The 25,493-nt window shown below is 35.2% G+C and overlaps 1 protein-coding gene across 3 annotated transcripts in view; it reads right to left on the bottom strand.

Moving 5' to 3' along the window:
- Positions 1-25,493, bottom strand: part of fars2 (phenylalanyl-tRNA synthetase 2, mitochondrial) — a 115,979-nt gene that overhangs the window by 34,885 nt on the left and 55,601 nt on the right. Inside the window, exons 5-7 of one of the 3 annotated variants that reach the window (XM_052596440.1) lie at positions 21,426-21,586; positions 16,152-16,303; positions 14,230-14,506 (exon numbers count right to left, since the gene is read on the bottom strand). In XM_052596440.1, the coding sequence (XP_052452400.1) occupies positions 14,245-14,506; positions 16,152-16,303; positions 21,426-21,586 (575 nt within the window). In that variant the 3' untranslated portion in view covers positions 14,230-14,244. Of the gene's footprint in view, positions 1-14,229; positions 14,507-15,327; positions 15,356-16,151; positions 16,304-21,425; positions 21,587-25,493 lie in introns of those variants that run through there. The other 2 variants (XM_052596443.1, XM_052596441.1) reach the window with 2 other exon arrangements.

The raw sequence follows: 25,493 nt of genomic DNA, 5'->3' as shown, positions 1-25,493 counted from the left end.
GGTTAGACAGTCTTCTTCACTTGCCCTGCCTTGAGCGGCTGCTCTAATTACTGCATTGATCCGATCGGAGCACGACTCATTGCACAACCGCGTCTCTCTTGCACATTTCCCTTCTTCAGTCAAGTATATTCAGAGGTCAGCTGAGAATGATCTTGTTAGTAAAACAGGTGGTGTGAAACTGTTGTAAATGAATAGTCATTTTAATAAAACTAGTACTGAAACAAACATATGTGCATATATTATACATTTATATGTATATATTACACATATAATTATGAATATGATGCACATTTATATGGTATTCATAATAATAAGTTCAAATGTGAATGATATCATATTAAATTATACATAATTAGTGCTGGGTTCATTATTTATAAAAAAAAAAAAAAAAAAAGTCCATTGCTGATAAAAAATAACAAAGTAGTAATCTGTTGGATTACACATATTAGGTCACAAGCTTGAGGCATTCGGCCAATCACAACGCACTGGACAGCTGGCCAATCAGAGCACAGCTCACTTTCAGAGAAATGAGCCTTGTGAAAATCAGAAGGTATGTACAGTATGTGGAAAATTATGTTTTTTTTGTTTTGTTTTTTTTACCTTAAACCACATAACATATTTCATTACACCAAATACACAATGTTATTTTTAGCAGCATCATATGACCCTTTTAAAGACTATAATGCAGCTTACTTTCCCTTCGAGGCATTCAGTTCGGTAATGATTATGGACTCATTACAGCAAAAAGAATATTGTAATCAATACTCCTTCTGCATTTGGGATTGAAAGAGCATTTCCTCCTGCCCAGGTGAAAGTCTTTAGCCACAGAGCAGCTCATTGATCTGACCAAGCGCTTTCATCACATTTCCCACTGCGTTTCTGCTCCGGAGTTACTGACAGTGTACATGATACCTCCTGATGTCTGCATGTGGTCTGGGAAAGCTGTCATATCTGATAATCATTCACAAATACAGTCAATGCGGTTATAGTAACATGCATCCAAAAATACTGAGGTGGGAATATCTATACATTTGCCTGGGTAGACAATTCAGGATAATATGCTGCAGCAGACGGCCTCTGGAAGAAAGATTTGCATTCAAAATCTACAGAGAAAACAATGAAATAAATGCACTGAACTTTCAGACCTTCCCTGAGCTTGTTAAGAAATGTTTTTTTCCTGTAATAAAAGTCAATGTGACTTCAACTTTAAATGAGCATTTATTTAAAGAAATTCATGTTTTTAGCGTTAAAATATGATGCTAGTGGAGCATGTTTAATTCCCAGTGAAAAACTAAATTAGTATTACATCCTCTGCAGTGAATGGGTGCCGTAAGAATGAGAGTCAAACACTCCAACAAAAATCTGCATGTTTGTGAGAAACAGATGGATCATTAATATGTTGATCTTGTTGATCCTGAAATCGCTTCTTCTGGCTAATCTATAATAACACTTCCTCAAGTAAAAAAGTCCATCTCCTGTTGTCTCTCGTATCAAAATCCAGATATGAGATGTAGAATTGTTAAATGAGGCTTGTACTGCATATTTTGTTCCTGATTCAGACGAGACAACTTTTTTCACTAATTTCAGGTTTTTGCTTTTGTGTTGCTCAGATTCATCTTTAAAAGAAACAAACTCATTAATTAATTAATTAATTCATATTAATTCATATAAATCATATGTTTTTCAAATTGGTTTTATATTGTTAATATTTGTCTTTGATGCACTGTTAAAAATTTAATTTTAACAGTAAAATAATGTATAAAAATACTATGCTAAAAAACCCGAATTTATTTAACGCAAGTTCCATTAATTTAAATGGTAAAAAAAAACAAAAAAAAAAAACACTGTAGTAGATCTAACAGGCCATTTCACATAATGTTAATGTACAGTTTTTAGAAGTCAAAAAGAACTCTTATTATAATTACCAGTGAAAACTGTAAACTGACAGCTGTTATTTCTCATCAGCTTATGTACATTAGAGTTTACATTGCATCTTATGTAGTTTCATTAATGTTTATTGTATTATTTTCATGTTGTGTGTTACAGTGATGGTGTTTTGTACTTGCCGCACCACCCGTGTTTTTAGAGTGGTTTTTAAAGGGGTGGTTTACTGTTTTTTTTTCCTAGGCTTGATTGTGTTTATGGGGTGCTGTCTAACGTCTTCATGCTTCATTTTTTTTTTTTAAATAAGTGTATAAATTGAACAGTTTGTATGTAATCTGAATGAGAGAGAATGAGAGAGAGAGAAAGATGCAGAGCATGGCGACGCGAGGAACAGGTTTGAGAACACCGATTCTGAAATCCATTAGAATCATTAGAAGCAGAACCGCGATTCATATATGAACGATTTTTACATGCACCCCTAGTTTTCTCTTCCTCTTCTCTAAAGCAGCACAGCATGGCCCCGCCCCCTTTGTTGCGTTGTTCCCAGGGGGCGGGGTTTATCTGGGTTTGTGACATAACGGACCTGGGAAGAAGCTTGTTGTAGTCCTTTATTACCCATTTTTGTAGTAATTAAACTGGCAGAATTGTAAAAGATATCTCCATTTGCATTGAAATTTCAGTGCAGTTTTTTACACTACAGATTTGGCATAAAAAGATTAAGAAATAAATAAATCAAAGTCTATTTATGAACTGAGACAATTGTCTAGCAGCAAATGATGAAAGCCTCAGAAAGTCTTTGTTCCATCTGACCTAGAATTCATCTCATCTGACCTGAGGAAAGGTGTGAAATCTCTCTCTCCCTCTCTCTCTCTCTTTTCTCTCGGTCTCCACACAGTGTCAAACAGCAGCCTTACACGCCGAGTATTTCCAGCTCATCAGCGGTGCTTCTCTGTAGCGATGGCAATGCGTGGTTTTGACAGGTGGACTTGCTGTCTCTCTCTCTCTCTCCATCCTCTCTTTCTCTCGCTCTCCTTCAAAGTGATAAAGTGACAGCACCATTTGAAGGGGTCTGCTCTGACAGGACAGCGACTGGTTTCGAGCTGACTGCTTGTCTGGGACGAGTCGCACCTGTTTCATCTGTGAGACTGCTGCATCTCAGGTAGCGTGACTCTGGAGGCCGGAGTCGACGTCAGATCGCTAGACACACTGGCATCTTTAAAAATCCACCACTTATTTCCTAAAGCATTTTGTTTTTTGCATTCAGACTGTGGCAAATGCCATTCCATCACACACAAAGCGTGGCCAGGAGTATGTGCACACTCAAACAACACGTCCACACATGCCTGGTGAATGCAGGACGGTCCATCTGAAGGGTGTTCGATGACGTTCAGCTCTGAGCTTCTTCCACGCTTCAGTCAGTAAAGCAATCAGCAGTCTGCAGGCGTTTTGTGGCTGAATGATTGATTGTATGCACCTGTTAGTAATTTTACAGAAACAGCCAAATGTTTTATTTAGAGGGAGTGTCATATAGTGTATGATGATGCATAGCATCTCTGATTAGCAGATCCAAAGCATCATTACTCTATCAATGTCACATGATCCTTCAGACATCCTTCTAATGTGCTGATTTGCTGCTCAAGGAACATTTATTATTATTATTATTATTATTATTATTATTATTATTATTATTATTATCAGTATATACAACAGTTGTGCTGCTTCAGTTTTTTTGTGGAAACCTGAGATACACAAATCAATATATTTATATAAATTTAGTGTCTCTCATCATCAACTGAATGCATGCCTGGTTAAAATATACATAATGATAATAACAATAATAATGATATCGTAAAAAAAAAAAATACCAACCCCATACATTTAAAAGGTTGAATAGATGTACTGATAAATTGTATAATTTATAATAAATGTAAAATTTTCCATAATGCTAAGTTCCTTTCTAAAGTTAATAATGCATGTATGTGCACTGTGTATATTTATTTATTTATTTTACAAATATTTACATTAATATACATTTATATACTTATATTCTAATATTTGATCATATAAATAAATATATTTAATATATAAACATAACATATTTTTCTTGTGATTTTCATTTTCATTTTCTTGGATTAACATTACAGCAGCCAGTAGCTAAATTAGGCGTGGTCCCTTTAAGAGACCATGAACGCATCCAATATAAAACACATCCCATTTTTCCTCAACTGTTTACTTTCACATAAGAAATAACTGACAGCTTTTTCGAGCATAATTTCCAAGGTGGATATTTTGACATATTTTGTACGTTTTTGTCGGCACAAGAGCAAAAATAAGCAAATTCGATGTTCTAGTGTTTTGAGACGCCTTTCTCTTCGCAGAAGAGAGCTCGGTTCAGTGTCGTTGTCCGTGATACGCGGCTCTCTCTCTCGCACCAGCTACTCCATTCAGTTTTTCCGTGTCTTGTGGTTGGATGTTTTAATGTCTAAATCGACAAGCGGTAAGGCGCAAAAACATGTGAAAAAGATAAGCTATATATATATATATATATATATATATATATATATATATATATATATATATATATATATATATATATATATAATCCTGTTTTTTCTGTAATCCTCTATTGATGTTCACATTAACATTTTGCATTTATATTTCACTTTTTGAGCTTTGATGATAATTATATCCCACTGTACAATGAATGTGAATCAGTTAAATGTCTCTTTTGACTTTAATTTGCAAATGCATTACCCCTAAAACTGAGAAGTGCTTGCTCTGCTTGCAATTCTAAACAATTCAATCAGTTTTTAGTTGCTAACTGAATAAATGTATATTTCATATAAACACAAACTTCATGCATTAAAGTGTTTATACTGAAAGCCCTAATATAATTGACAGAGAGAATGATTAGTAGGAAAAATTGTCTTTTGGGTCAAAAGGTTGTAGACCTCTGCTTTATCCAGAGATTGATTTAGTATTTTAGTGCTATCACTGTACTTTGTAAGGTATACTGTATCATGGTAGTTACAGACGTACAGGGACCCGCGGGATTCGGTGGGGCAATGCCGTCTCCCACCGGTGATCTCCACTCCTCAATTACACAGAGATTACCCAATCAATTCGGCTCTGACTTGTCAGCCTCAACAAATTTAGAGGCGGCACAATTCCACTCACTCCTTCCTGCTAACAGCATTAAACACTGCCTACACACAGGAGCAGAGTTAATACAGACGTCAGAGACAGATGCAGCTCTGCTCACACTGCTGCTCAAGAACAACCAATTTGTTCTCCTACATCTGACAATATCATCGCTCTCCTACAGTAAAACACTCCTGGGATCCTCATGGGTTCTTTTCTTATTGTTAGATAATTGATATATTACCATTAATGTGTCTGTAACATTTCTCAGATATATATATTTAAAAGCAATCAATATTGACCCACCTTTAACTTTGTTCCTTGTGTTATTGTTCATGATTTATCAGTCCATATTATTGTTGAGGGTAAAAAAAAAAAAACAATGTTTTCATCAAAATGTAATAACTTCCTCAGCTCTGGAATGGGTTTTCTATTCTGCTGATGTAACCCAGGGAAAAATAACATTAACCTAACATGTTTTCACCCCAAAATATACAATTAAATCCTGATGGATAAAATCAAATTCCGCTTCTCATCATTTCTCATACAATATTCCCAAACGTGGTGTGACTGACAACATGATCACTCATGTATATAGATTAAAAATAATAACAATAACAACAATAAATAAATAAAGGATTTTTTTTTTTTTATGTTTAGTATATTGGATTTTTTTTCTTAAGCAAACGAATTAAGTGCTGTTTAATAATAATAATAATAATAATAATACAATTTCATTATTTAAATACAAAATACAAAAATTTTTATTTAATGTATTTGGCTATTTAATAATTTATAATATATTTAACATATTTTATATTTGACAAAAAATTTTTTTTATATTTTATTTGAAAAAATAATAAAAATGTACATTTAAGTGTAATATCTTTATGTTTTATTAAGCAAATTAAATGCCATCTATTAGCAATATATTTACCATATTTAATCATTTAAATAAACTTCAAAATGTTACATTTTGAGTTTATTTAGTCCTATCAACTAATAATAATAATACTAATAATAATAAAATACTTATATTTTCTAATTTACTGTAATTATATGTCTGTTATTCACTGAGGTTCTATATATTAAGGCTAATAATAATAATATCTTAAATAGGCTAAATATAATAATATCTTTAATAAATATTTAATAATTTCTATGAATAAAATAAAAATAAATAAATGTTAAGTTTATCATGTGCCATCTTCAGCTCAGATTAATATAAACTACTTATATAACTATTCTTCTATGGGTATGTAGTAGTCTCACACAGAAACAGTCATAGCTTGTAGTATAATATGTATGTAGATCAATTTTACTGACCAATCAGCATCCAGGACCAGAACTGTCTGCTTTGTGAGTCACATTATTGAAGTTAAATGCTTTGTGAATGCTGTTTGATGTTGACAATCTGTGTATGGACTATTGTATGTATAAAGCATCTACCCACAGTGATGCAGCACACACATACTATCCAAATGTTTTTCTAAAATGCTAATCTCAGTGTAGTGATGCAGCATGTGGTGTGATCCATGTCTTTTTTTCATCACTGATTGCTCCATAAACATATCTGCAGTAAAGCGGCGTCTAATTAACCTCACAGCTGAGCGAGCAGACCTCTTAAAGTCCTCGTCTCAGTCCGACTGCTGAGTAAAAGCTGACAAACAGCAGTCAAAGTAAGTGAGTCAGCCTGAGCTTCATTCATCTCTCCTGAGCATCAGTGTTCATAATGAGAATGGACTGAGGAGAATGAGTCAGGCCTTCACAAACTAAAACTGAGAGGAAAGAATGGGTGGTAAAATTTGTATGCCACAAAATAATGCCTGTCACTGGAGGAAATGTCAAGACATTTACTGGACTCACCCATAAGGAGTTTTCTGATGGAGATTAGATTTGATTAGGAGATTAGATTAGGACTTCACTGGCCTCACCACCAAACGATACATCGCTGATTAATAAAATTAAGCATTATTACAATGGATTGTCATACAATCTTGTCACAGTTGTGTGAACTGACTCAAGTCCCTCACACTGGCCATCACGGAGTATATCTGGTTCAATCCAAATTTATATCTGGTCTGGTCTAATTACACAAAGCACTATAAATGCATCGCTTGCACAGCAGCATGACAGTTTAAATGATTATGCTATGCAAAAATACAAATGTTGTCATTATTTACTAATTTCGGACTAAAGTTGTATGACTCTGTTCACTAAAAAATGGATGTTTAATTTTTTTAGAAAATTAATGGATATTCTTCGCTTAAAATAAAAGCTTTGTAACTTTAATTTCATTTTCTAATTTGACTTAATGCCAATCACTCATTTTGAAAGATTTTCTTCAAAAAAGTTAATTTTATTGATTATTACTCACTTCTAAACATTGTTTTGTTTAATTAATAATGCTGTTTTTAATGTAGTAAAATGACATGATTTTGAGTAAGGGCCGTTTCATAGTCAACGCATCTGTACGCATACGCGTCCCCGAGGCTACGCATCGTTACGCTTCGGCCGCCATTATGCGTCGGTGCGTAGCCAAATGTGTCGTCCTAGTTTTTGATACGTGACGCGCCGATTCACGCAATACTATGCGTTGTCGGTGGGGGCGACATTGCAAGTATTGTACATTAATTCAAGTATATTGTGTTTACAGAAGAAGAAGGTTTGAATACAATGGCGGGCGAAGAGGAAAAATTTTGCGAACTTATACGTATTCATCCACATTTATACGATAGTTCATCAGCAACAGAATACACTCCTCTTCAGTTGCCATTGTGATCTGAATATCACGCGACCCGACTCTACTAATATCACCCGACTCTACTACCCCCTGTTGCGTGAGCTGTGTATTGCATACACGCATCACCCGTTACGCTTGCGTTCACTGTTTAGACTATGAAAGGGAGCGCGTCGCTCGCGTTGCTTGCTCGCGTTTCTCGTGTTGACTATGAAACAGCCCTAAACCTTTCTTTACTGAATTTTCTATTTTTGTGAACTATTACTTACATGTTCATTACTCTTTAAAAGACTTTAGATCTACAGTGCTTCAAGAAATTATTCAACCCAACAGTTTAGTTTTATTGTATCATATTGCATATGTCGTATCTTATATTATCATCGTATCGTTTCGTATCTTATTGTATCGTATCTTATTGTATCGTATCTTATCAACGTATCGTATATTAAACTTATCAGTTTTTTTCTTCTGTAATTTTCCCCATTTATCAGATTCAACAAATTTCTGAGTTCCCCCTGGCTCGCCATTTTCCAGAACTCTAACATGCTTCATTTCAAGACATATCTTCATATTTTTAACACAACTACTCATACTTGACAGTAAAGTCACATTTAACACTGGTGAATTTTCATCAATAGGAATCCCTATGATCGGGAATAAAAAAGGGTAAAACAAATCCCCATATGGTTTTGCAATCAGTTCGAGTTGGTCTCGTGGGTTTACTTTGCTAACCAACAGAAATCCTCTGTGTTTGAAATTGTCTTCTGGTTGAGCTATGCTTCATTCATCACTACAGTACTGACAATAGACTACAGACCTTTTGTTGCCTGTGAAATTCTGCTAATGCGATCCCACATCCCACAGGATGATATTGGGTGGGCTTTATCTGGTTGATGTCAAAGACAGTGCTTTTGAGCTACAAAACTCGTAAATTAAAAAATAAAATTCTTCAGAAAGGTTTCAGATTTTGTCACAAGGCTTCTAGCAATCTCCAGGCATGACTTTCTCAGAAGTGTCATTCCCTCTGGTCACTGTCCCAAAGAGACTGAATTGTGAAATACAGAGGAGTCTGTTGATGTCTGGAGAGTTTCTGCCATGTCAGCCTTCGCACTGCAACTCTGACTGGCCTCCTGGTGACTTCTTTGAGAAACGCCGTTCTGGCTCAGTTATTCTAATTTAATAAGATGGTAGGGTCTGGTCTCATAGTGTCTGGGTCAAGAAGGTTTATAAAACCTGGAGAAACTGAATGAATATAAATGCTCTTTGAGATTCACATTCATCTTATTTTGGAGCTGTTTAGCTGGCTTCTGCCATTTTACTCCACGGAGCTAAATTTTGTTGTGTGACAAAAAATAAAAAAATAAAATTTAATTAGTGAGTCACTGCAAAATAATACCAGCAATGTATGAAAGTCTGTTTTTACCCGTAATTGTAATTCAACTTTATATTTCACAACTGTGACTTTAAATCTTGCTAACTGCAACTTATTTATTTATTTATTTTTGTAATTCTGGCTTTATATCTTTTAACAGTTATTTTATAGGGGCCATGAACTGAGAAATCAAAATTTCTTGTAATTTTACATATACATACACATATATATATATATATATATATATATATATATATATATATATATATATATATATATATATATATATATATATATATATAAAATGTTATTACCTGAAACTGAGTTTAAATCTCAGATTTGTGACTTTATTTCTTGTAATTGCAGCTTTACTTATTTTAACTGTAATTTTCAATCTCACAAATTTGACTTTCTTGTAATTGCAATTTAATTTCTTGTAATTCTGTCTTTCTATATTTTAACAGTTATTTTACTGTTATTTAAACTGCTGTTTAACGGTTTATCTCAAGATTGTGACTACATTTCTTGTAATTCTTACTTTATACCTAAAGTGGTTTTGAATCTCATAGCTGTAACTTTATTTCTTGTAATTGTGACTTTAACCCTCTGAGGTCTAAAGGTATTTTGGGGCCTGGAGAAGTTTGGTCATGCCCTGACATTTGTGCTTTTTTCATTTGCTTATAAACATCTAAATGGCTAAAGTCTAAAATCACTGTAATCAGCACAAACTGGGCTATAATATGTGAGCAGCATGTATGTACATGATTGTGTTTTTGAGAAAAAAAGTTATGTATTGTTATTGAAAAACTACAAAATGTTAAATCTCAGAATTGTGACTGTTTCTTGTAATTGCAGCTTCTTCCTTGTAATTCTGCGTTTATATCTAACAATTATCTATATATTATAATTTATTTTATTTATTTATTTTTAAATTATCATCAGAGTCTTCTGTGATTATATCTCACAATTATAATGTATTTATTTTCTTGTAATGCTGTTTTTAAATCTTTTAACTGTTATTTGATATCTAAAAATTGTGACTACATTTCTTGTAATTTTTACCTTATACCTTCTGTGGTTTTTAATCTCATAACTCTTTTTATTTATTATACAATTATAAAAAAAGACCTCTAACACTAGCTTGCTCTATTCTTTTTCTATTCTAATGGTTTTGTTTTTATTTATTATATTATTTCAAAGCCCTTGCTACGTGTACTGTGTTAAGCTAACTGAGACTTGTTATAGCACTTATATATCATTGCTCTTTTTGTTGTTTTTGATTGCTTCCACTGTCTTCATTTGTAAGTCGCTTTGGATAAAAATGTAAATGTAAATGTAAAACTCTAAGTTTATTTCTTGTAATTTTGACTTTAAATTTCAGAATTCTGACTGTTTTTGTAATTGCAACTTCTTTGTAATAACTTTAAATATTTTTTATAATTTGTTATTATTCATTCAGAAAAAATGTCAGTCTTCTGTGACTATAAATCTAACAATTATGATGTTGTTTTTTGTAATTGTGACTTTAAATCTCCAGATTGTGACTTTATATTCCACAATTATAACTTTATTTCTTATAATTGTGGCTTAATAACATCCTGTTATATGTGACTTTAATTGTACATCTATATTATATCTCACACGTGTGAGATATCATTTTCATTTTACATGTCACAAATCTAATTTTATCTTCATATCTTTTCACTCTGAGACACTCCACATTCCTGGTCTAATTGTGCAATGACTCATAAGTGTGGGGAAAAAAATCCCTTTAAATGTGCTTTAATTTGAGATCGGAATAAAATAATTAAAGAGTGTTATTTTGAAGGCAGCATATATGCCTAAATTCAATATTTAGTCAAATATGACTAAACATTTGACGACACCATCTCTTTTTCAGTACAGTTGACTCTATAGGTGTGATATATAAATGTGCCAGTATGTGTATGCATGAGCGTGAGCGTGATTGTGAAGTGTAATGTGATTCATAGCATCTTCCCCTGCGCAGTTTTGCATCGTCAACAACACCCCATTATTCATAAGGCTATAGTTGACGTTCTCTGAGCCATGGGCCATTAAATACACTGCACACTCTCTCTCTCTCTCTCACACACACACAAACACAAACACACACACTCTTGTGTCTCCTTCGCTGTGGCTCAGTAATGGTGGCAGACATTAGCCTGCTGGCTTGCAGCACTTTCCGGAAGGATCCCCCCTGGGCTTCCGACAAAGAGGGCAGATTTTTAACAAGTCCGGATCTTCCAGAAGCCTGCTGATGAGGACAACCATTTGCTAGCAGTACATCCCTTACTCCTATCACTGTCTCCCGGCCGTGCTTAGCTGCAGTTGCAGTCATGTACGTTCACACTTTTTGACACGTATCTTCTCTCCCTCCTTCACATACTGTCACTCAGCCAGCAAATTTAAAACCTTTTTTCCAAACAATTGGATTCCATTAAATCCATTATAAAAAAAAGAGTAGATATTTTCTTCAAGAGTAAGTGTCTCTCAACCTTATCTTGCATTCTTTCTTTTTTTACACAAACAGCTTGACAGCAAAGCAAATGTTGATCACAGAGTGACATAAATCATTGTGATGCAGTTTTGTTGCGATGCTTTCAATATATATAAATACATAACCATGAGGGCCTCAAAACACTTAGTCTTGTCATTGCAGCCGATGCTGATGTTCTCAAATATGATATTACTACAGATGGCATCACACATATCCCATAATCAAACCTCACAGTAATCCACCATCCAGCAGAAAATCGCACTATATCACGTCAGAAGAGCGTAAATCAGAGTGCTTTCAGTCAAGCTAAATCTGGCAGTTCTCCGTCAGGTTTCCTGTCCACAGACGTCAGATTTATTGACAGCTCTGTCAACTTTCCAAATTAACTCTGCTCGTTTACCTCTGACAGCGTTACGGGCCGATAAATGCAGATTTGTGTTGGATTATAGTGCTCTTCGGGTAAGATTTGTTATTGATGTCAGACAAACAACTCCATGTTGAAAGAGAGCAAAGGAGAGAGAGAGAGAGAGAGAGAGAGAGAGAGAGAGAGTTTTCCAGCAAATTTTTGAGTAAAAAATTCCCTTGTGCATGATTTGTAACCTAAACTAAATAATAAAAAAATGGTGTATAATTAAAAGAGAATGCACCAGAAGGATTTTCTCTGTTATTCTCAGACGTTTGTACTGTATTGTTTCACCATTTCAAGATTTGCATTGACAACATGCATAAATAGTTTCTGTCATGCCAATAATGACCTCAACCAAACTGAAAGAGACCAAAACATTTCTAAACTAAACATTTACATTGCTTCCATGTCCTCTCACAACTTTTCAATTGAAGGTTTCCTGTGACATTTCAATTCTATATTTATTGCTGCACAGTTTGGGAAAGACTATGATTTGAATGTCAGGTGCTACAAATCATCAGAAATGTTTATTGCTGGACAGCTTACTTGTAATACCTTGACATTTCTGAGGGATATTGACATCAGTCATATAACAGATGGAAAAGTTCTGTGTGAATGTAGCATTCGGCCCTTTTTACATTCAGATGCCTTTTTCACTGCACATAAGCTTCTTCAAATGTAACCTGCCTCTTCTCTAACTGTCTAAGTTAAAGCATTAAGATTGTATTTGTCTGTATTGGGCCAACTCAACCCCCAAAAACGTGTTTCCATGAACATTTTTGGAAACAGAATGAATGATAGGCACGCATAAAACTTTCAAGCTGTCTCAACCCGAGGATGAGTGTCACAAATATATCTAAAATATGCCGCCATATCTCAGCTTGCTATGAATGACTTCCCACCTTTGGGTTTACATTTCAGTCGTTAAGGGAATTTGCAGTAAGGGATTCAGTACAACCAATAAACACTGTTAGGCAACAGATAGCATGTGCAATTTACCTACTGTCAGCAGATATAGCCTGCTGGGAAAGTTGACTGAATTACACTACAAATAAATGATGTGCTGATAAATGCATTGTGCTGTTCAAAGGTGAATATAAAATACTGGTTTATGAATTGGTTTTGCTCTTTTGGTTTCACTCTTGGCCCTGCCGCTTGACGGTAACAGGGTGGATATTTTTAAACTTCAAACTGCCATTACTAGTATTATTCTCAAGGTGTGAAACTATTATTAAATACTTTTTGGAAAGAGATTTTCATGCTGATATTTTGACTTTTTATTATCAGTTTATACATTTTCTAAACTAGGGTTACAAGGTTGACGGTAACAGGTTGGACAGTTTGAAACTTTAAATTGACAATGCAAGCCGCCTTCTCAAGGTGTGAAACTTTTTGTAATTGTATGTGTACTCTTGGAAAAATTATTTAATGCTGATATTTAAATGTTCAATTTTATACTGTCAACTACTTACTTTACAAAGTTATGATATAATGGATGGACATTTTAAATGGACATTACAAATCTTATTCTCAAGGTGTGAAACTATTATTAAGTACTTTTTGGAAAGAGAATTTAATGCGTAAATTTTATTGTTCAATTTGTTTGTTTATGGTAACAGGGTGGACAGTTTACATTTTAATTGACCGGCAAGCCTTGTTCTCACAAAAGTAAGGTTACAGTATTGACAAGTAAGATTGTCGCCCACTGAGAACCCCCCCCCCCCCCACACACACACACACACACACAAAAATGATGATTGAATAGTCCTTGAAAACTTAACTTCCTGAAAAAATGGCATGGCAAAAAAAAAATGATAAAAGCATAATGAAATTAGTTTCAATTAAAATTAGCATATTTGTTACTTATGCTGAGAGAAGGACAAATGCATCCATAAAATAACAAATCTGACAAGTGTTTAGAAAGCCCACGTGAGGATTCTCTGATATTCATTGTTTTGCAGAATGAGAAAAGCCTCAGATTTCCATGAGTAACGTGTAAAAATCGAGTCATTTTTGAAGGAAACCCCTGCTGTGTTGTTGTCAAAACTGAAGCAGCGAGCACAAAGGAAAGGCATTATGTTTCCGATGGCACTTTAAGGGCACATCTAGAATCTTCCTCACCGAGCATGATGGGAGACTTGCTGCCAATCTCATCATATTACCAGCTCTCAAAACTGCCCGAGTCAGCAGTACCGCAGAGAAAACGAGAGAAAATGATTAGGACAATATTGCGAATGTGACATTTCCAATGGACAGAGATGGCTGGAGGCTAGATGAGCTGTGATTGGCTGTCCTCTCGCTGTAATTAGTGATTTGAAGTTGGAGAACAGGTTTAAAGTATTGACGTCTCCCTCACCCTTTCCTCTCTCTCTCTCTCTCTCTCTCTCTCTCTCTCTCACTCTGGTTGTAGAAAGTATGAAGCAAAGCTCACAGGCATTGATGTACCTGCAGCAAAATGATCATAAAGAGGAAATTAGCTGCAGGACACACACACACACACACACACACACACAATACATTACAGCTACTTAGAAAAGTATTTCCGCAGTGGCAATACACTAACATTATGATGAATCACAAACTATTCTAGAAACTATTTAACTAATATATTTGTTTTCAAAGAAACGTATACACAAACGAAGGTCTGGATCGAATCGAATTAGAAAAAGAGCAGAACAAACACCAATCTCCTTCAATTTCTGGCTGCCGTGTGGGCTATTACACCCTTGCAGCACCTCATGATGTCATCTTATTTATGGATGTCATTAGGGGAAGGGGTGGGGAAAGGTTGCTATTTAAAAAAGATTAAGAGCAGGGACAGAGATGAATGCTTGCGGCTCTTTTTACGCACTGCAGGTCCCCGTTGTCTCATTTAACACACACACACACACACACACACACATGCAGTCTGTACAAGTAGAGCCGACTTGAGACAGTCAGACCATTGTGAACTTCTCATCCTCTTTAAAAAATAATTTAGGGTGAGGAAACAGGCAAAGGGCAACCCGAGCAGAGCCTCTGCAGTCCACAAGAACAGATCTGTTCAGGAAGAGCCGTGCCGTATGAACTGCATTCAGAGAAAATCACGTGGCTCCTTCTGTGGTTTGTGAACGGGCAACGGAAGAAAGAGATAATGAGTTTGAAGAGCCTGTCAAACACGGTCCAATGTGAAATGGATACTAATGCTGCGGAATTCAAAACTGAGCCATTAGGCATCGTTGACCCTCACCTCTTTTGACAACAGATGAACGCTGTGCTGCCAACGGCCCCGCGCAATAACATTAGCATCCTCTGCTGTCAAAGACATTAGCTTCGACAGTGACTGCAAAGACTGACAAATACAACTGAACAAATGAATGACCGAACACATGAATGGATCGACAGCTGCAAAGAATGAACGAACGAATGAACGAACCTATCAATCAATCAACATCCATTTAACATAATAGACTTTTGGATACATCAGTTTGCACTTTATTTTGGCAATTTAAGTAAAAAAAAATTACATTTATGATATTTATCCAATCATTGTATACAAATTTTCAAATAAATAAATAAAAACTTCTTCACCTAGAAAATTTTTGTGATTATGTAAAATATGTATTCTCTGAAAGCACACCTAAATTTCAATTCTCAATTTAATTTATGTTTTTTTGTTTTGTTTTTTTAGGAAAAAAGAGCTAAAAGTACTGACTTTGAATAGGATCTTTAGCACTGAACACATTTAATAAATAATTATCTGTATTTTTTATCCCTATGCTTGTGGAGTGTCTATACACCCACTACAGCTATGTGATCACCTAAAGAAACTAATATTAAAATAATAATAAATAAATAAATAAATTATGTTATAACTCAAAACAAGATTCTGAGTAAAGATCACATAAACAAGATTTAATATAAACTCTGAAAACAAAACAGCATAATACAGTACCTAGATTTTGTTCTCAAGTAATTCTTATTTTTTATAGTTTTTAAATAAATAAAACCGTTTCATCGGTTGTCATTTAGTTTTTAGTCTTGTGAATGCTTGTTCGTTTATGTGTTTTGGCTTTAAGCATTTCTGTATCTGACATGTAGGATTTCTTACTTTGGATGTGTGAACTCGTCCACCAGCGTGACCTTCTCCACCAGGTCTCCTCCGATGCTGCGCACCAGGTCGTAGAAGTCGTTTTCTGTGTAACCTTCGGCCGGCAGCCAAAAGGAGATGTCATTGAAGAGCGGTGGGTACTTACTGAGAGGCTGCGAAAAAGAGAGAGAAGAAATCCATTTGTTAGGAATACAGTACATATGAAAACAATAGGTACATGCAAGGAATATATGCATCCATTCTTACTTGCATGTACTGCATTCAAAAACCTCACTATTTTCAGCACTCACACACACATACACACACACAAACACACAGGAGGAGGCTGGTGTGAGCGAGGCGTCTCTTCAGCCCGAGGTTAAATCTACAGTCACACCCTGAGGCCATCATACCTACAAGGGCTTGTATCCTTATAACAGCAGACATCTGAGCCGTCCTGGCTCACAGAAAACCTTGAACACTCACAAGACCCCAGCAGTTGCCTTCCACAAGATAAAGCTGTATGAAGGAGCGTGGTAAGATCTCTAACCAACCTCCTTTCTGCAGGTACATTTGTGTTTACATCATTATTATTCAGCAGTTCTGCTCCTCCGTTCCAAGAGTATGAAGCAAAAACGTACAATATGTACATATATAAACATATTTTAACATTTGCATAGAGTAAAAACAGCAGTCTATTTTGCTGGCAAAAGTGGTATGCCAATTTAATATGCTGAAACTTAGTTAAAGACACAAAAAAAACAAAAAAAAAACGATAATTTCACAATCTATATAACAATCTTGGTTTTTCTGGGATGGAGCTGTTCATGACACAGCTGTTTTATAACCGCAGAAAGCCACTCAAAGCAGTGTGCCATATTGATTTTACAAGTTAAGGGGATTTTTTGCTTCTGTTGAAAAAGCATTTTAATCCATCCTAAGGTGGTTTGCTGCTCTTAGAAAGCCACCAAGCTGATTTTCACTGGTCAGGCTGGTCTGGTTTGCTGGTTTTAAAAGGATTTTGGGAACTTGTCAGCTGATCAGGGGTGTGTTTCCTGTAACGTCATAAGCACTGTAGGAGAACTTAACTAACTAGTCATAACTGAAACTCTGGTCGTTTCCATCATTTGAACCATGTTGATTCAACAGTGCACAATTGCTGATGTGTCATGCAGGTCAAATAACTTCTGCTATTTGTTTCGCTAAAGAGTATGATCTGTCAACTTGTTATATTAACAAAGAATATGCTTCTAGGTCAAGAGCTGTAGTTCCAATCACACACACTTTATTCTGTACATTTTCATTGAAACTTTGGTTTTCCGGAAACACTAAACCACTAAAAAAAAAAATTATAATAAATAATCTCTCTCTCTACTACTAGTTATTGCATGAAATAAACATGAATGAATATCAGAAGGTGTTGGAAAAAACCACACACTTACTGAAACACATTGTTTCATCCCACCTTTCAACTGCAGAACGACGTATATAAAACAATAAATAATAATAACAACTTCAAACTTGTAGAGCTCTCATTGAAAGCCATTTATGTCTATAACTTGTTAGAAGTTCATAAAAAATGGCTAAATATATGCATTATATCCCATATTGATTATACATTAGCTTTACTTAACCTAGAGATGCCTTCATTATTTAATGTAAGTTTGAAACAATTTGTCATGAAAATAAGCTTTTATTACAATCACTGTTCAAAGTTTTAACCACAAATTTGGATATAAACAATTAAATAAATGATATCATTTCAAGTTGGTATAAAAACTGCCTTGTGTGCAATTTAAATGCTTATGTATAACTCGGTGTGTTGATTATTAAATACATTTGATGAATATGTTGACTATTGAATAAGTTTTGTGTTTGGGCTAAAGGAAAATTTTAATTTGGTTGGTTAATGATGCTTTTGGGTAAAGAATATGCCCTTAGAACAGTTGTCATATCTCAGAGCGCTTGACATGAATACATACACACCATAGAAAACATGTTATGATGTCGTTAGTATTCGTGAGGTTATTAAAGTGAGGACAGTGTGCTTGTCTTATGGAAACATAAGACACATAAGGGTGTGTGTGTGTGTGTGTGTGTGTGTGTGTCACACAGCATGTCTTATTGTGTGCAGTGATTTATAGTGTGCACTTGTGTGTATGTTGCGCATGGTGTTCTCACAGGACATGACAAAACACACAAGGGCGGTTTAGAGCACTGACCCCACGGTCATACCTCATTACCAGCGCAGAGAGAGAGACAGACAGAGAGACTGTCATATATAACCCCAGCAGAGCATCAGGCAAACTGACAAGCAAATCTCTCTCTCTCTCTCTCTCTCTCTCTCTCTGAGAAATAGACAGTGGGCAGAGAGGGAGATGGGCTGAGAAATGACCTACAGCCAGAGAGCACAGGTAATCACTCACACACACACATTCCCTGCAGGACGAACATCCAGCCTGCCTCATACCACACACACACACACACACACACACGTCTATAGGAGGACATGTTCAGTGTCAAACCTTCAATAAACCAAGGTCCCTCAACAATATAGGCCATGTGAGACCTACAGAAGGTCACGTGTGCAGAGAAAATCACACACTGTCCTTAAAAAACCTCTCCTACAGTCTGCGTGCAACAATTTCATTGCTACTTCAAACAGTCATTCATGCAATTAATGTGCTACAACAATAAAGGGAAATCACAGTGATAGAAAAAAAGGCAGAATAGGTGAAAATATTTTCTCTGATCTCAGGTTAATGTGCAAAGATTGGTTTCAGGATTCATTGTACAGATTCCTTAAAAAATGAATGCTATATTAAAATTATGTAAATATGGACTTCTGCATTATTTTTTGTTGTTTTTAGTGCCTTTGCTTGCTGACACACCCTTGACATATTTACAGTAGATGTCATGTGACACTGGCTCAACCAATGGCATGAGTCGGGGGAGGGGCTGCATGTTTGTCTGACCAATAGCAGATCTGAAGTGTTTGGGAAACATGTTTATAACAAATAACATCATTTTTTAATGAAACTACACTTCATCTTTAATTAGATTTTTTTCTGGATCAGAAACTTTCTCTACTTTGCTGCATTTGAACCAGTTTTTATAGTTTCAATAACCCAGTCAGCACAAATACACTACTGTTCAAACATTATTTATTTTTATTTTTTTAAAGAATCTAATACTTTTTGGTCAGCAAGGACACATTAAATTGATCAGAAGTGACAGTAGAAACATTTATAACATTGCAAACGATTTTCCATTCCAAATAAACGCTGTTCTTTTGAACTTTTTATTCTTTAAAGTATCAAGAGAAATAAAATGCATCACAGTTTCCATAAAAATGCGAAGCAGCAGAGTTGTTTTTTTTTAATTATTTTTTTTTTATAATAGCTAGAATTGTTTCTTCAGCATATTAGAATGATTTCTAAAGATCATGTGACACTGAAGACTAGAGGAATGATGCTGAAAATTCAGTTTGGATCACATGAATAAATTAAAGATTAAAATATATTCACTTTTACCAAAAAAATAAATAAACTGAAATAATATTTCACAATATTCACATTTGCACATGTGAATACCAAGATGCCTGACCATCTGGAAAACCTTGCAATCCAGGTTTAATGAGATTCTCATTTGTTTGCCACTCTATTAAATGTTCCTTTTACTTAGAAACAGCAATATTCCCAGCTCAGCGTCTAACTAGAAGGCTGCTTTTATTAGCTGCACCTCAGCGGTACAAAAACAAATCATCGTTGCATTGATTCAGACCTCAGTGAATTTAGTGACAGTGTTTTCAGACAAGCTGTTTGGATTCAGCTCGCAAAGCTGTGGTCGTCACGGTCTGTGCGCTCGCAGCTATGCTGATGACTGACTATTATGGGATAGCGTACTGCGTGTGTTCATTTGACCCTCAGAATAATAGCAACAAGGGAAAAAATGAGATGGAGAGAGGCGTCGCAGAGAGAGGAAAAGAATATGAATTTGACACACTGGAAGTGCAAACCTTAGTGACATCACAAGAGAAATGCACACTGGGAAACATACTGAACCTGGCTGAGATCTTAAGGCCTGTTCACATCCAGAAGTATAACTATTATAATATGCTGAGTGATTCCAGCAATTTCTTTCCTCTTTATATTGTTACTGCTATAGCTGCGCTGTAGATTTCACTATTCTTTCATGATTACAGTGAATATTTTGGAATTATTCAAAAATCTATCTTTTATCCTCTCCAAGGCTGCATTTATTTGATCAAAATATGGTAAAAACAGTGATATCATGAAATATTATTACACTTCAAAATAACGGTTTTCTGTGTGAATCTCTGTTAAAGTGTATTGTATTTCTGTGATGCGCAGCTGAATCACATGATCTTCAGAAATAAGTCTAATATGATGATCAATGTTACACCATGAGACTGCATATGAAAGACACATTGCTTATTTATCATTAACAGTGCCCATGAAAAAAAAATGTACTTACAGTGTATAAAGATGATATGATACACGCATGATTCTGAGCTAACATAAACAGCTACCAAAAGGGAGTTGTCCAAAAGGATACACTGGATTAGTTTAGTCTTTTATGACTATTCCTGCAATGTTCTGGAATGTTTTCAGAAAGCAGAACATCACAGAATATTAGAACATCTTCTAGAATCTACCCATCATTCCAAAAAAAAAAAGAAACAAGCAAGAAAAGAAAAAATGCTAAATTAGTACAAAAATGAACTGTACTAAAACCAATGTTTCATACTTATTGATAGAACACCAAAAATGATTGATGCTAAGTGAAAATAAAGAGTACAATAACAAATAGCAGCACAGAATTACAGAGGATCCACAAACAAATGAAGTTGACTTAATTACCCCCAAATTTTGAATGGTAGTGTATAACGGTTTCTACAAAATGATTAAACAACACAACTGTTTTCAACAAAATAACAAGAACTCAAAGCAGCAAATCCACATCATAGAATGGTTTCTGAAGGATTACCTCAACTTTGCTATCACAATTTCATTTTAAAATACATTCAGATACAAAACCTAGCATTTAAGTTGTTGTAATATTTCATGATATAACGGTTTGCACTATATTTTTGATTTTTGAACAAATGCAGCCTTGGCTAACAGCAGATACTTCTTTCAAAAACATTAAAAAAATGATTTATTAATTATTCAAAAAACCTTTCACCACTAGTGTGGAATGATTATTGCAACCTTATAGTAACTGTGAAGGGCCCTGATGGTTCTTATTTTAGAGAAAGGCTGTAAATCTGACCTGGAAGGTGACGGGCTGATAGATGTCAGACAGGCGGAACTGCTTCAGGAAGCGTTCATCCTCGCTCCAGAAAAGTCGGATATCAGGGATGCCGAACAGAACCATGGCCAGCCTCTCCAGCCCCAGACCAAACGCCCAGCCCATCTTATTCCCAGCACCAGCTGCAGAAGAACAGAACAGCTACTCATTTTCTTATTTGATTCTCAGAGTGCGACATTCTGTCATGAAAAGACAAATGTTTAAACGAGGATGAATGCAACTAGTCAAAACCTTGACGTTCTTCTCTTGTGTTGTAGCATGTAAATATAAACCCTTTAGGTCAAAGAACGTTTTTGATCGCACTGTGCATGATTCACCACTTCATATTATTCAAAGAAAAACAAATGTTTGTTACATAATCTTTCATGAAAACACAATAACTCGCTTCTCTATTTTAGCTCCTCTCCATTTTGATATGCTAAACTACTTTACACCAGTCAATCAATTCCCCAATATATTGTTTCTCACTGAATATTCAGTTTCGCTTATATGCTAAATGAATGAGGCATTACTTTAAAAAAAAAAAATTGTTTAATTGCAGTCACTTTATGCTGTACTTGTATCAAGTACTGTATAGAACAATTATATACAAAGAAATAGTGCTAATGTTAAAATATATGTTTTTAATGTAATACTTTGGTCGGTTCTGGAATATGTTAAGCAGCTTTGTATTATTTATTTGAAAGAATTAAAAGAGCAGTTTAAAGTCTATCCCTGTTCAGTTGGTTGAGGTTGATTTGGGATTCAGAAAGTAATTAGTAATAATTAATGCAATTCCTTTTAGAGAAAGCAATTGGTACAGTAATACAATTACGATGGCGAAGATATCATTTATAACTAATAATTTATGACTTTTTTATTCATCTAACTCTGCTTTACATTTATGCATTAAGCAATTTGTCGAGGAGACACAATGTGTAGGTTCATGTGATTATTAATTGCAAATTACGAAACAAGCAAGAAAAGAGGTTAAATGCAAAGAAGGAAAGATTTTTGAGGAATAATTAAATTGAGCATGAATCTTGTTGATTGGCAGTCAGCTCTCGTGTGATCAGTGCTGGAAATATTGCCTCTATTTCTGGTGTGATTATAGGCATTATGAATTTTTATTTGCTTTGCAACCCTGTTTGACCTATGGTGAGCGGAAGAGTAAACTAACAGAATTTGCTCCTCTTTTCCAAGCTTTCACTCTCTCTTGCGCACGTCACAGTTTAACCCAGTGAGGCATTCCTTCAGATGTGAGTGAAATGTGCTTTATATGTTAATGAAGGGAATGCTCAGGGGTCAGAGCGCTCAGACGGGACAGAAACCGGAATAAATCTAACCTCCACACGTACAAATCAATCAACTCTCTCTTCCTCTCTCAGGTGGAGACATTAGCGATCCAGATCTCTCACAAGACTATTTTAAGGATTAAAATTTGGTTTCAAATACTCATTTCAACAATTGCAAAAAAAATAATAATTTACATAAAAATGTTCGTTTTAATTGTCTCCAAGCCTGAATGAGTGGGAGCTTGAATTTGATTTGAATATATGATTTCTCTGAAGAAAATGAAAGCGGTGTTTGCCCATGCTAAAATGTATGCCACAATAACTGAGTGGTGTAGTTGCTAAGTGGCTGTTCTTGGTGTTTTTATTGGCTTTGGTCAGCTAAATTTGTTTCTGACCAGTCCACCATTTCAGATTGAAGAAACTTAAAGGGATACTTTTACCAACTCCAGTTCCTCCAACAATCAGTGAACTTAGGAAACAGTTTGACTCGGACTCAAAACTGATATGCGCCTGCATGAACCAATCACATGAATGAAGGCGCAAAATTGAAGATTTTGTGGTTTCTCATGGTTTATTTAAAAAGCTGAGCTGATGAAGACTAGTTTATTCACTTTATATACTTTAGAAATGTAAAACAGCATGTTTCACATTATTATTGGTGCTTCAGTAATATAAAGTCATATAGGTGATGTCATTGCATGAAACTAGTGAATTGAACCAGTTTACTGAAACAAACTGTCCAAAAGAACCAGGTTCAGAAAATACATCATCAGGAGACACAGGGATGCATTTTATTTTTATTTTTTATAACCAAGGACCATGGATTCAGCTAATAATCGCATTTACTGTTCTACTATGTATATATATCTATGTATATATATATATATATATATATATATTGTTGTCAAAAAAAGTCCTTAATGCATATTACTGATCAAAAATTTAGTTTTTATATATTTACCATAGGAAATGCATAAAAATATCTTTATGGAAAATTATCTCTACTTAATATCCTAATTATTTTTAGCATTTTTTTTTTTTTTTTACCCATACAGTGCATTTTTGGCTATTAATACAAATATACCTGAGCTGCTTATGACTGCTTTTGTGCTCCAGGGTCACAAATGTGGACAACAAATCAACTAATGATAATAAGAAATGATTCATGAGCAGCATATCAGAATGATTTCTGAAGGCTCATGTGACAATGAAGACCTGAGAAATGACGATGAAAAAAATTCATCTTGCATCACAGGAATACACTGTGATAGGAAAATGGCGACAGAAAAATGAAAGCCTTTAGCTCATTATGAGGCATCATTCACGTCCGCAGCATGTTGGTGGCGTGACATGAACGCAGTATGAGCAATAGTCACACTGAAGCCTGCTTTAGCAAGCACATCTAATTACACGGATGATGATGTAGATGGACTCCACTAGAGTCGCTCCGGCGCCGAGCTTTGGATTGATGGTGGGGCTGATTGCCATCACTCGTCTGTCAGTGGAAATCACGAGCACATCCAGGGAGATAAAAGAGAGGTGTAAAGCGCTGTGACACTGCTAAGAGAGAAGCGGATGGGTGCCAACACACACCCGACGAACGCCAGAGATGTCTGCCAGAAGCCGGCACGATCTGAAAGACCTCAGACGATGATGTCCGATGCACTTGTAGCCAATCGTAGCGTGGGCTGTGTTTGACGGCATTGGCCTCCTGATGACATCAGCAGGGCTAACAGTCCTTGGCAGCTTTGACTCACAGCTTTGCCGTCATCTCTCTCTTTAGGTCTCCTGGATCCCTCCAATGCTCACTCCAGTCTCCCGTTGCTCCCTTGCTATTACTCACCTTACGCCCTTTCATCACCCCTGTCCCAACATGTCCCATTTCTCCACCACTTAATATCGGTTTGCTTCTAGTCTTCCCTTGATTCTTTAGTCTCTCAGCGCTTTCCTTGTTTTTGTTTTCATGGGGTTGATGTAGATTTGCACTAGTCGCCCCTCACCAGAAACACACCTGCTGTTTTCAGCATTAATAACCGTGTTTGACAACAGGCTGGAGCCATCGGCATGCTGGGAAACAGAGTGCTGCTTGTGTTTGCAGGCTTTGGCTGGGGTCGTTTCGTTTCAACTAATGTCTACTTATTAAAGTGTAAAATAGTCTTACTCAAACCATCAATTGAATTTGAGTTTGGAAGTGGGGAAGCCTAATATGGAGGTGATTCTGGTACCTTAGATATGAGATATCCAGAATCCCACCTAAAAAATAATCAAGTGAAACTCTTTTATGTATAGTACTATACATACTGTATAATTGTTAGAAAACAAACTAAACTAAAATTAAATAATAATAATAATAAATAGCTAAACAAGCAAACAAATGGGCTTCTTGGACTGGAGAAAAATGGTTTGCATTCTGAAAATGACTGCATGTTTATTTAGTACATCAAGCTCTTTTATCTCAAAGACCAAAGACTAAATATATACGGAAATATAAACAACATGTTACTAGAAAATAATGTATATGATGAGGCAGTTTTATTTATTTATTTACATATATTTAGTAGAAAAACCAGCATAAAAAAAATAAAAAAATAAATAAAATAAAGACATTTTGGACTGGAGAAAAATTTATTTGTTTAAACTCTTTTTTGTGTAATACTACATATTTGGTATAACAGAAAACAGCATTTTAAAATAAATAAATAATTGAATTGAATTGAATTGAAATGAAATAAATAGGGGTGCTCCGATCGTTATC

The sequence above is a fragment of the Carassius gibelio genome, chromosome B24 (assembly GCF_023724105.1).
Source record: "Carassius gibelio isolate Cgi1373 ecotype wild population from Czech Republic chromosome B24, carGib1.2-hapl.c, whole genome shotgun sequence".
Taxonomy (NCBI): Eukaryota; Metazoa; Chordata; class Actinopteri; order Cypriniformes; family Cyprinidae; genus Carassius; species Carassius gibelio.
Note: the sequence above shows the minus strand (reverse complement) of the source record. Positions and strands in the feature narration are given on the sequence as shown.